This window comes from Rana temporaria, chromosome 8, assembly GCF_905171775.1.
Source record: "Rana temporaria chromosome 8, aRanTem1.1, whole genome shotgun sequence".
Lineage (NCBI taxonomy): Eukaryota > Metazoa > Chordata > Amphibia > Anura > Ranidae > Rana > Rana temporaria.
Window position 1 is genome coordinate 124,404,056 of NC_053496.1, and position 12,493 is coordinate 124,416,548.

Genomic DNA, 12,493 nt, shown 5'->3' on the forward strand with positions numbered 1-12,493 from the left:
ATCAATATTTTCTGAAGCAATTTGGTTAAGACTTTTATGCTCATCGTTTTAAGTGTTTGTGCAAGACCATCCTTAAAGTATGTTAAAGTTTTAATCTTTCTATACTTCATTAAGTGCAGTAGTGCTTTTTAAGGAACACTTTGCAGCCAGCACAGATGCATCATGCTTCCAAGTACCTGCCCACATTGCAAGCCGAAGAATTTAAGACTTGGAAATGCTATTAATGACATATCACATCTTTGTTTAAGTTGTAAACATTCAAATTAAACGGTCTCATTATTACGGGAAAATGTTTTTAGCCTAAAATATTCTTAATAAAGATTGGCCTAGAGAAGGGCCAGCAGTATTCATTGGGAACAGGTCCTTTTACATTGCATTCAAAGAATGAGAACATAGGAAACCAAATGCGTGCCCGCCTGCTCTGTTGGTAAGCACGCGTGTTGGCTAAAGTGTGGTAGTAAAGGAAAAGTCTTGTAGTTATGTAAAATGCAATGAACACATCAATAGAGTAATGTTCATGTGCGGCCAAGATGAAGAAGATGCCGAAAAGATTCAGGACCCAGGAGAGTGTGTGTAGGAAGTTCCAGCTTCGAGGTGTATCTGAAAAATAGAACAAACATTATAAACATACTGTACATGCATATACTAGTCTCAAATTATTTCCTCCCCCCCCTTCCCAGTTAGATACGAGTTGGCATAAAAATCAGCTGGACATTTACCACCATTCCTACAGCCTATCTCCGCCTGCATCAAGAAAATTACAATTGGATGGAGCAGAAAGAGTGAGCTGCCTATCCAAGGGTTGCAGCAGTTGGGTAGATTGGTAAATTCAAATGCACTGCTCCCTAAAACAGATATGTCATTGAGTGATCAAACTACTTCCATTAAAGTGTATATACTGTCAAAGCCAATATCAGTTTTTTTTTTTTTTGCCTCTGTGTAGATATATTTCTCTTCACTTCCTGTCCTTGAGTAAACAGGAAATGAGAGGACATCTCCCCAAAGTGAGGCAAATTACTATCATAGACAGCTGTCACTGAAACACGTGTCCAAGGTCATTTTAGGGCATAATGTACAGCAACCCTTATCATAAGACTAACACTGCAATAAGGAAGTACTGGCCCTTCAGTGTATCAGGCTTTATAAATGACCAGGGTGCTCTCAGTAACAATTGGGTGGACCAACACATCATGCTGGGCTGCAAGTGTCAGAGTAGATCCCACGCCCCTTTTCCACTAGACTTGACACCAGCTTTTTTCGCCATTACTTTTCTGGGGACAACCCAAGATTTTAGATGTTCCTTTACTTTCAATGATAACGGTGAACAGGACAAATAGGGTGTATCGCCAAACAGGGCACAGAAAGCAATACAAACCTGACAGGTGTTCTAATACATCTCCACTCTATCCAAAACTAAAAACTAAAATACAAAATTAAGTTTTGCCTTTAATTATGCTTTAACTCAAAATAGATTTTATTTGCAGATAGCATCCTCCTAAGTGCAGTTTCTACTTTTGCAACTTTTTCTTTGCGGAATCACATCTATTTCTTCAGTGATAGATGCAATTCTGTGTCATGTCAAAGAGACTCCAAATTGTGTAGGCACGCTGAAGGTTTGCCCACATATTATGTTACATAGTATACTGGTTAGTCACATCACAAAATGGATGTGTCAAGTAACAGGTTCAGAAAAGAGAGGTATACTTCCAGGTAAACTTACATTCTGTTACAAAGAAGTTCAGCATGGTGAGGACCACCGTATGTCCACTGAACATGTAGTCCCCACAAGTGTGTACTCCAGTTAGTGTCATGCCGAAGCCGCTCCAAATTGCAAAGGCACGTTGAAGTTTTGCCCACATATTATCATAGAGCTGAAAAAAATAAAAAAATAGTTTGTGTGAAATATAGCTTTGGGCCTGGTCATGTTGATGGGATTGTGCAGTAGAATTACATTTTTCCAAACACAACACATTTACAACATTCAAATGATTCAGTCTACAAAAAAACAATTATTCTAGCTCATAGTGAAACCTGATGGGATAAGTCTCTTCCCAACTTTCTTATATATCCTGGATACTCCTGCAGCAAGATCTCCTTGTCATAATATCTAACCTTGTTTTTGTCCACCTTCCAGTTTTGAGTCTTCCCACCCAACTTTGGATACACCAGGATCTCCTGTCACATTCTTTGTAATTAGAAGAGAAAAGGAAACCTCCAACACCTCTAATGCCCCGTACACGATCGGGATTCCTGGCGGTAAAAAGTCAGCCAGGAATCCCGGGGGGAAAACCAAGAATCTGCTCGGTCACTTTCCCTGTGTACACACCAGAGGTTTTCCCTTTGGGAAAACTGCGGTGAGAGCTTTGGGCGGGAATCCCGGCTGTGTGTATGCTCCACCGCAGTGTTTCCCATAGGGAAACTGCCGGGAAAAAGACCGTTGGTTCTCATTTATCCTGCCGCGATTCCCATCGGTTTTCCTGTCGGGAAAACTGCCATGGAGCATACAAACGGACAGTTTTCCCAGCCAAAAGCTTTCCCAACGGGAAAACTGGTCGTGTGTACGAGGCATCAGGCTTCATTTGACCAGTCATCCTCCAAGTTCCATGCCAAACGCAACCATCTGGATTATTAACATGTACCTACAATGTCAGCACTCTGTAAGGACATCATCTTTCCCAAAATGTTCACTAGAGCACAAACAAACCCTTATTAATGTTTTTTACCATGATCCCTGGGGTATCATGCATTGTTAGTTAACACCAAAATAAAGATAGTCTCCTGCAAGGCCATTTGGCACAGAAGTCCTGAACCATGCAGTATTCTACCAACAGGAAAGGGCATGTACCATGTACCATGAATGTATACACCTCATACCTGAAAAACCCGGCCCTAAATCTTAAACAAAATATACCTGATCCATTATTTGATTATTTTAAATGCATGATGGATTGCTTGGAAAGAACTGTTAAACATTTAGAAGGGTATGAGCAATAAATACATCAACACAGTTAAGGGGTGCTTAAAATAAACTGACACACAAAGGTATTTGGTTAATATCCGTTGTTATAAATTTGTACCTAATACAAAAAAATAAATGAAAAGGGCTGGCCTGGGCTGGTTGTGGCGCTTCCCACAACAAATGAGGGAATCAAGAGCCTATTCAGGACCAGCTAAATGGTGCTGCTCTGTCTTAAAAGGCAGCATTTTCCAGGTGGGTTAGACTTGAGACGCGATAAACAATCCGGCAGTGCCATCGGTTGCTCTCATAGGCGATCAAACACCCTTTGATTGGCTCTATGGCCTTGGAGGACTGGAGAGACATCATTATGTCACGTCACGTCCAGGCTGGAATTTTTTTTTCTAAAGCAAAAGATCCAAAAATAAATACAAAAATATTGTGTTTTTTTTTATCTTTTGCTTTTAAAAGATAAAGAAGAGATTTGGGGTCTATTTTACCTCAGATCTCTCCATAAGGGCTCTTTCACACGGAGCGGATCCGTATTGATCCGCCCCGTGTGTGTCCGTCGGCTCAGCAGGGATCATCCGTAAATCCCCGCTGAGCTGTCGGCGGACCCCGCACACTGTGCAGAGACCGCCCTGTCTTTCCTCCGCTCTCCCCTATGGGTAATCGGATGAATACGGACCGTGTGTCCGTATTCATCCGATCCGTTCCGCCAGACGGAAGAAAAATAGGGTTTTCTTCCCTCTGAAAATTCAAGTTAGGCTTACCGGTAACTTGTTTTCCAGAAGTCTTTCAGGACAGCACCTTGAGATATCATGATCCTCCCACTCCATCAGGAAACACCTTCTTTCATCCTTTTAAAAGGAGGCCCCTCCTTGCACTCCTCAGTTGTTATAGAGAAAACCTCTGGCCCAGGCTGGAACACACAAGCATATATGTTAGTCACAGCATAGTACATCACAAACAATAGGGCGGGTCGTTGCTGTCCTGAAAGACTTCTGGAAAACAAGTTACCGGTAAGCCTAACTTGAATTTTCCCGAGGCGTCTTTCAGGACAGCACCTTGAGAGGACAACAGAGAGTTACTACCTTAGGGCGGGACGACAGCTTGTAGGACCTTCCTGCCAAAAGCCTGATCACTAGCTGAGGCGAGGTCCAACCTATAGTGTCGCACGAACGTGTGAAAACTTGACCACATCGCTGCCCTGCAGATTTGCTCCGGCGTGGCACCAGCTCTTTCTGCCCAGGAAGTTGCGAGAGCTCTGGTCGAATGGGCACGGATACCTTCTGGCGGAGTCAGGCCTGACTGTAAATAAGCCTCCCTGATAGCCAGCTTCAGCCATCTAGCTAGTGTTCCCCTAGATGCCTGCTGACCCCTTTTGTTACCCCCAAAAAGGACAAATAAAGAATCCGAGCGCCTAAACGGGTTTGTTATTTCTAAATAATATAACAAGACCCGTTTGACATCCAACATATGAAAAAATAATTATTTTTCACCCGACGGGTTAGAACAAAAAGTGCGAAGTACAATGTCCTGTACACGATTACTGTTAGAAGCCACTTTAGGCAAAAACTTAGGGTCAGTTTTAAGCACTACCCTATCCAAAAATATACATAAATAAGGCTCCTTCACTGACAGGGCCTGCAACTCGCTGATCCTACGTGCTGAGGTAATAGCGATTAAAAATAAAGTTTTAAAGGTAAGGTTCCTAACTGAAGCTTCCCCTAAGGGTTCAAAAGGCTTGCTTGCCAAAGATCTCAAGATCACTGAGAGTTCCCACTTTAGGAAACCCTTTAACCTTGGTGGTCTAGACCTCAAAAGAGATCTAAAAAACCTCACCACCAATGGTTCTGTGGCTACAGATCTTTCCAAAAAAACTGTAAGTGCGGATACCTGTACCTTAAGGGTGCTAACAGCTAAGCCCTTATCAGCCCCCTCCTGTAAAAATTCCAGGATAGATTTTAGTTCCCTAGGGTCCTGACTCGAAGAGCTACACCAAGAGGAAAAAACTTTCCAAACCTTGGTGTAAATGGCTCGGGTTACTTTCTTCCTGCTGTTGAGTAAGGTGGAAACCAAGCGGTCGGAGAACCCCTTTCCACTTAGGATTTCCCTTTCAGAAGCCACGCGGTCAAGGACAGCCGTGCCACATCTGGGTGAGAAATTGGACCCTGAACTAGGAGGTCCTGCCTGAGGGGCAGGTGCCAGTAGGGCCTGGTTGACAAGGCTAGAAGCGTTGCAAACCATGCTCTCTTGGGCCAGAATGGGGCGATGAGAATGACCGGCACACTTTCTCTCTGAACTTTCCTCAGAACTAGGGGAATTAACTGAAACGGGGGAAAAGGCAAAGCAGAGGCGGAAATCCCAGGGATGCGACAGAGCGTCTAGCGTCTACTTAGGTGTAGGGCTGTCAAGGAGAGCAAATTGCTCTCTACCCAGGAGAGAATCTCTGTGGCCAGGGACAGAAGCGAAGGGCTTCTTGTACCCCCCTGCCTGTTCAAGTATGCTACTGTTGTAGCGTTGTCCGTTAGGACCTGAACATGATGGCCTCTGAGAAATGGAGCAAACTCCACTAGTGCCAGGGCCACCGTCTTTAGTTCCCTCCAATTTGAGGAACGCAGGGCTTCCTCCCTTGACCACCTCCCCTGTGAAAATTACTCTTCTAGGTGCGCTCCCCATCCCCAGGCGCTGGCATCCGTGGTGAGCCTTAGTCCCACGGGGAAGGACCACTCCAGACCCTCTGCAAGCACTCGCTGGTTTTTCCACCAGTAAAGGGATCTTACTACCCGGGCCGGAATTTTTACCCGGGTGTCCAGAGAACTGGTTTTCCGATCCCATGTCTTTAAAAGAAAAGCCTGCAGGGGCCTGAAATGTAACCTCGCCCATTGGACCGCCGGCATGGTGGAGGTCAAAATTCCTAGGGATGCCATTACCTGTCTGACCGTCAAACTGATGGGACTGAAGCAACCGAACAGTGTCCAAGACCTTGGATGCTTTTTCTGGGGGGAGAAAAATTCTCTGGTTTCGCGAATCCACCTGGTATCCCAGAAAACGAATCTTCTGAGAAGGAACCAGGGCGGATTTTTGAAGGTTTAAAATCCATCCTAGGGATTCCAAATGGGTTCGCGCCAGAGAAAGATCCCTCAACAATTTTTCCTCTGAGGGAGCAAAGAAGAGGAGGTCGTCCAAGTAAGGGATGACTGCTATTCCTTGTAGCCGCAACGGGGCCAAGGCTTCGGCCAGCACCTTCGTAAAAATCCGAGGTGATGATGACAGCCCGAAGGGGAGGGCCCTGTACTGGAAGTGCTGAACTTGACCCCCCATCTCTACCGCCAGTCTGAGAAACGTCTGGGACTGAGGGGAGATAGGTAAGTGAAGGTACGCATCCCTCAGGTCTATCGACGCCATGAAGCAATCTGGCGTCAGTAGATTCCTGATTGAGAATATTGAATCCATTTTGAATCTCCTGTACCGGACACATCTGTTTAAGGGTTTTAAGTTTAATATCAGCCTGAACTTCCCCGTAGGTTTCCTTACTAGGAATACATGGGAATAGAACCCTCTGCCCTGTTCTACTAGGGGAACCCTGACCAACACCCCCTGCTGTTGAAGTTCCAACAACGAGGACTTTAACGCTACGTACTTCACTGGATCCCTTGGGGCCTGAGTGACCAGAAATCTCTTTGGCGGGGTTTCTGAGAATTCTATAGCGTATCCCTGAGCTAGAGTGGTCAGTATGTACTGGTTGTTTGATACAGCTGACCACTGCGGAAGGAACCCCTGTAACCTCCCGCCTACCCTCAGGGTCGAGTCATTGCGGCTTATTGGCCGGCGCAGGAGGATGGAAAAGGACTCCCTTTCCTTTGCCCTTCTGCGCTGCCCAGTTCCTTTTTCCTTGCGGTCTTTTCCCCTTATCCTGCTGCTTAAAGGCCCGAAAAAAACGCTTGGGAGGGGGGGTTTTTGTTCTTGACCGGGAAGGCCTTCTTCTTGTCTGCCGTCCTGTCCAGGATACTATCCAGTTCAGGGCCGAAGAGAAGATCCCCAGAAAACGGGATTCCACACAGCTTGCTTTTGGAGGCTGTGTCACCAGGCCAGGTCTTGAGCCATAAAGCCCTTCTGGCTGAGTTGGCTAAAGCAGCGGATCTAGCGGACATTTTGATCGCCTCGGCCGAGGCATCTGCCATATAGGCTACAGCTGCAGAAATGGTAGAAAAAGAATCCAAAATGTCCTGTTTTGGGGAGTCTGCCTCAAAATGAGCTTTGAGTTTGTCTAACCAGAACTCTAAGTTGCGTGCCACACAGGTGGTAGCCATGGCAGGCTTGAGGTTAACCATAATAGACTGCCAGGCTTTTTTAAGGAGAAGATCCATACGCTTATCCATCGGGTCCTTCAGGATCCCCATATCCTCAAAGGATAAATCTGTGGACCTAGACACCTGGAAAAAAGCTGCGTCGAGTTTAGGAATTTTGTTCCACACGACTGATGGATCTTCTCCAAAGGGAAACCGCCTTTTGTGGGATTTTGAAAAAAATGGTTTATTTTCTGGGTCCTGCCATTCCCGCAAGATTGTTTCGGAGATGACCGAGTGAACTGGAAATGTACGCCCCTTGGGCTCGCAGAGACCGGCATACATGCGATCGTGCAGGCTTAAGTCCCTCTTTTCTCGCTGAGACCTAAAGTGGCATAAATAGCCCTGAGGAGGCCATCCACATCCTCCAGGGACAACTTAAATTTTGAGGGAGGCTCTATTTCTTCCTCATTTTCTGAGTCCTCACTAGAGAGGGCCTGAGGCTGACTATCCCTGGACCCCTCGTTATCAGAGGGCCTAGGAGCCCATCCTGTCTCCTGAGAAGACTGTGATGTGGAGGGCTGAGAAATGGTGACAGGAGCTAGCGACTCTCTCATAGTCTGAAAGGTGGCCAAAAGCTCATCTTTGACAGAAGCCATCAATTCCTCTCTGACTGAGGCTGACTCCTTCTGTACTAAGGCTGCTATACATGCCTTACACCATGGCTTCTTCCAACTTTCCCCCATTTTCTCCCTACAAGAAGGGCATCTCTTTTTTTCAGGTTTAACCTAAAAAAGGAACGGGGAGAGAAGAAAAAATATAGGGGGATCCAGCATGAGACCCGGTCTCAATAAACAAACATGACCCCCCCTCACCTAGGTGCACTTAGGAAACAAAAGGTGTCCACCTGTGCCCTGACAGGCCCCCATGCCACTGGAGGGAAAAAAGTGAAGAGACCGAGAGAGAAATCCCAAAAAGGAGAGAACCCTCACCCCTGGGGAAAAACAGACTTACGTTGCTGCTTCCCGCCGAGGTCCTGCTGGTGCCCGTGCCTGTCTCCACCGCTGATGCATCTGCAGTCTCCATCGCAGGAATCAGCGCTCTCTGTGGCATCCACGGCGCTTCCCGGAACTCCAATAGCGCCGTTGCGCCGGACCAGGAAGCAGAAGTAGGCTCCAGCGTCCGCCCTACCCCTCCTACTGGCGCGCCGGAAATGACGCGGCTCTCCGGCGACCAGGCTACGCCAAAATGGCGACGCCCCGCAAAAACGAGGCACCTCACGATCGCCGAAGGCTGGCTCCACTGAGCACCGGGAGAGAGAGGAGCCCGACTACCATCACCGCCGCGCGGGTGGTACGGGAGAGCGGACAGTCCCTGAAAAAAAGGTAAGAGGAAAGAGTCCGTTTTCCAGGCAGCACCTGAGACATCAGACCCTTCCCAAGAAGATGCTCCCTCCGGAGGAGGAAACACAAAAACTGAGGAGTGCAAGGAGGGGCCTCCTTTTAAAAGGATGAAAGAAGGTGTTTCCTGATGGAGTGGGAGGATCATGATATCTCAAGGTGCTGTCCTGAAAGACGCCTCGGGAAAAAGCGGATCTTTGCGGACGTTAGTGGATGCTCAATCCGCTAACGTCTGCAATCCCATAGGGAAGCATTACAAGTCCGTAAACGCACTTGTAAAAAACGGACCGTTTGTCCGCTCGTGTGAAAGGGCCCTAAAGAGGACCAGTCATCCTTATTTCTAATCGCAAGGGATGTTTACATTCCTTGCAATAGTAATAAAAGTGATAAAAAAAACAAAAAACTGGACAGGGTAAAAATAAATAGTAAAATAAAAAAATCTAAGTGCCCCCATCCCTCCATGCTCACGCGCAGAAGCAAATCCATATGCAAGTCACCCACGCATATGTAAATTAATTTTGAACCACATATGTGAGGTGTCGACACGAACGTTAGAGCAAGAGCAATAATTCTAGTGCTAGACCTCCTCTGTAACTCTAAATGGGTAACCTGTAAATGGAGATTTTTAAAGTACCGTAGTTTGTCGCCAACTACCGCGTGATTTCAGCAATCAACATTTTATTCTCCAGGGTCTCTGCTAAAAATGAAGTCAATTAATGTGAACACAGATGTCCTGCAACACACAAATGCCTTTCGGTGAAGTAATACTACTGAAGGACACTGTAGTTGCTAAATATTTGTCCTTCTACAGTATACGATGGCTGATAAACCAAAACAAAAATTAACATTCAGCCAAAAGGCAACTAGGAACACACTACAATTGGACAGCCAGAGGGGTAATCGCAGTGTAAAATCTTCTACATCATATACCACAACAGTGAACAACTTCTGGAAAAGTGTGGAGTTTGTCAAGCTTTTTATCAACGCTGTTGTTTCACTTTTAGTAACACTCACACATTTCTTATATCAGTACCTTTCCAGAACACTGCAGGTGCTCCCCAGGCACAGACAATGATGTAACAAACATGGTGATGCATCGCAAGAGAAACACAGTCCCCATTAGGCTGCAGAGGCGGCGTAACAGAATGGACCTAAAAAAAAAAAAGGAACAAATTAAGTGAATATATGTAACCTCAGCAAAATGTGTTATCACGGACAGCAATAAAAACCTGAGAAAGGTTCTACCCCTTTCCCACTTTATCTATACGCTTCCACTCTTCTTCTGAAAACGCTAGTTGCCTGGATGTCTGGCTTCTATGCCACAGACCAGAAACAAGTAAGCAGCAAATCTCTCTTCACACTTATTAGTCTGTGATTCAAAATGCGGTGTGGACATACTTAGGTAGATTCAGGTAGAATGGAATAAAGTTACGGTGGCGTAGCTTAGCGTGTTTAGGCTACGCCGCCGTAAGTTGGCTAGGCAAGTAAGGATTCTCAATGTACTTGCCTGCTAATATACGGCGGCGTAGCCTAAAGCGGGCGGGCGTAAGGGCGCCGAATTCAAATCTGTGTTAGGGGGGGCGTGTTTAATGGCAATAAGGCTTGACCTTACGTTTTTGATGTTTATTTGCTACTGCGCATGCGCCGGGCGCCTACATTTTCCAGTGTGCATTGTGGCTAAGTACGCCGCACGGGCCTATTGATTTTGACGTGGACGTAAACGACGTAAATCCCGATTCACGGACGACTTACGCAAACGACGTAAAAAAATTCGAATTTCGACGCGGGAATGGCGGCCATACTTGACATTACTATTCCACTAGGGCCTAGCTCTAACTTTACGTGGCCTATCTCTTACGTAAACGGCGTAAAAGTACTGTGTCGGCCGGGCGTACGTTCGTGAATTGGTGTATCTCCTCATTTACATATTCTACGCCTACCACAATGGAAGCGCCACCTAGCGGCCATCCAAAATATTGCAATCTACGATAGGACGGTGCAAGCTGTCGTATCTTAGATATGTTTAAGCGTATCTCTGTTTGAGCATACGCTTAAACATAGGTCGGCGTAGATTCTGAGTTAGGTCGACTTATCTACTGATAAGTCGGCCTGAATCTACCTAACTTTTCTTATGACAGGTTTCCTTTAAGGCCTTACAGTGGTCACTAGAAGGAAAAGCCATGCCATTATGAAACTGCTCATTTTTAAGCTGTTCATATGCTTTGCTTATCAGCAGAGCAAAAAAAGCTGTTCTTACTACAAATACAATGGTATGTGATTACTAAAAAGAGAAAAAAGCAAAAGAAGTCTTAAGCCTAGTGAACACGAGCCGTATGTCAGATGGCATACCCCGGTTCAATAGAAACCGACCGACATTCAGCCCATGTGTACGCATGGCGGTCCAACAGAAGGGCCATGATTGAAAAAGGTCTGCCGACCGACTCCTGATCAGCCAATGACTGACAACTCTGACCAGAGTATCCCCGTCAGAACATAACACAGCAGGGGAGGTCGCTGTACCAACATCAGATTGTTAGTGCAGCAGCTCCGACCTGAGCTGTCAGTTTTTGTTGAACAAAAAAAAAAAAATAGTAGTGCGTACGAGGCTGTAAATTCTAACAACTAACTTCTCTTACTTGCAAGCAGTTCCTATGGCAATGTGTGCTAGGGTAAACGTAAAAAAAAAGTCTTATGTCCCAAAACGCACTGCCATAGGAACAGTTTGCTGGCCTGGAAATGAAAGGAGATTCATCACAGGCTGGGCTTGTTTATCTCCATTACATTAGGACTAAAAAGAAAAAGTATTTACAGATAAGATTGTTTTCTTTCCCATTCAGCTCACAGGAAGTAACATAGACACTGCATTTCTGGCAAGATCAACGGGTATTTTCTGTACTTGCTGAAAATGAAAAAAATGAAAACCTATGGAGCCACTGGTAAAATATACTGCATTTTTGTTTTAGGTTATGATACACTTTAAAGTGGAGGGACTGGGCGTTCTCTTATTTGATTGACAGCCTTTCGACGGTCGCATACAGCACGTCACGAGTTTCCGAAAGTAGCCGAACGTCGGTGCGCAGGCGCTGTATAGAGCCGCACCAACGTTCGGCTTCTTTCGGCAACTGGTGACGCGCTGTATGCGACCGTCGGAAGGCTGTCAATCAAATAGGAACGCCCAGTCCCGAAGATCATACCCGGAAGCGGCGGGAGAACATCTATCTCGAAAACGGTAAGTACGGCATTGATTTTAAAAAAAATACCCGTTTCTGCTCCCCTTAATTAGCCTCAATTTAATGTTAAACATTTTTTTTCGGGTGAACTCCCGCTTTAAGGCAGGGATCTTCAAACTATGGCCCCCCAGCTGTGATGGAACTACACTTCCCATGAGGCATTGTAAAAATCTGACATTCACAGACATGATGGGAATTGTAGTTCCTGAACAACTGAAGAGCCAGTTTGAAAGGGGAAATGGAGGGGTATAAAATGTAAAAATAAAAGGATAAATGGAGAATTACAAATAAAAAAATAAATAATTCTTCCTCCTGGCCATCTGCATTATCTTTATATCAAAAATCTTCACCAGCTGACACAGAAGCCATTGTGTGCCACACGGCCCCCCATCCATCAGGCTTCCATAGAGACACAAGCACTGGAGACTCTCTTTAACTCGGTGCATTCATCCTGCAGATTGGTAGGCCGGATTTCATCCCCATCTATTCCTCAAGTTTTTTGGTTGATGGGTATAAATGACAGTCTATAGGGCCGTGGGCGTCGAGTTAAAGAGTATGGCCCGGATTCACATACATCGACGCATATTTATGCCGGCGTAGCGTATCCTATATACG

The 12,493-nt window shown here is 45.7% G+C and overlaps 1 protein-coding gene across 2 annotated transcripts in view; it reads right to left on the bottom strand.

Annotated features, from left to right (window-relative positions):
* Window positions 1-220: 220 nt before the first annotated feature.
* SAMD8 (sterile alpha motif domain containing 8) overlaps window positions 221-12,493 on the bottom strand; it is a 77,439-nt gene continuing 65,166 nt past the window's right edge. For both annotated transcript variants that reach the window (XM_040320653.1, XM_040320651.1), the window contains exons 4-6: window positions 9,682-9,799; window positions 1,721-1,871; window positions 221-600 (exon numbers count right to left, since the gene is read on the bottom strand). In XM_040320653.1, coding sequence (XP_040176587.1) covers window positions 296-600; window positions 1,721-1,871; window positions 9,682-9,799 — 574 coding nt within the window. In that variant the 3' untranslated portion in view covers window positions 221-295. The remainder of the gene's footprint in view (window positions 601-1,720; window positions 1,872-9,681; window positions 9,800-12,493) is intronic.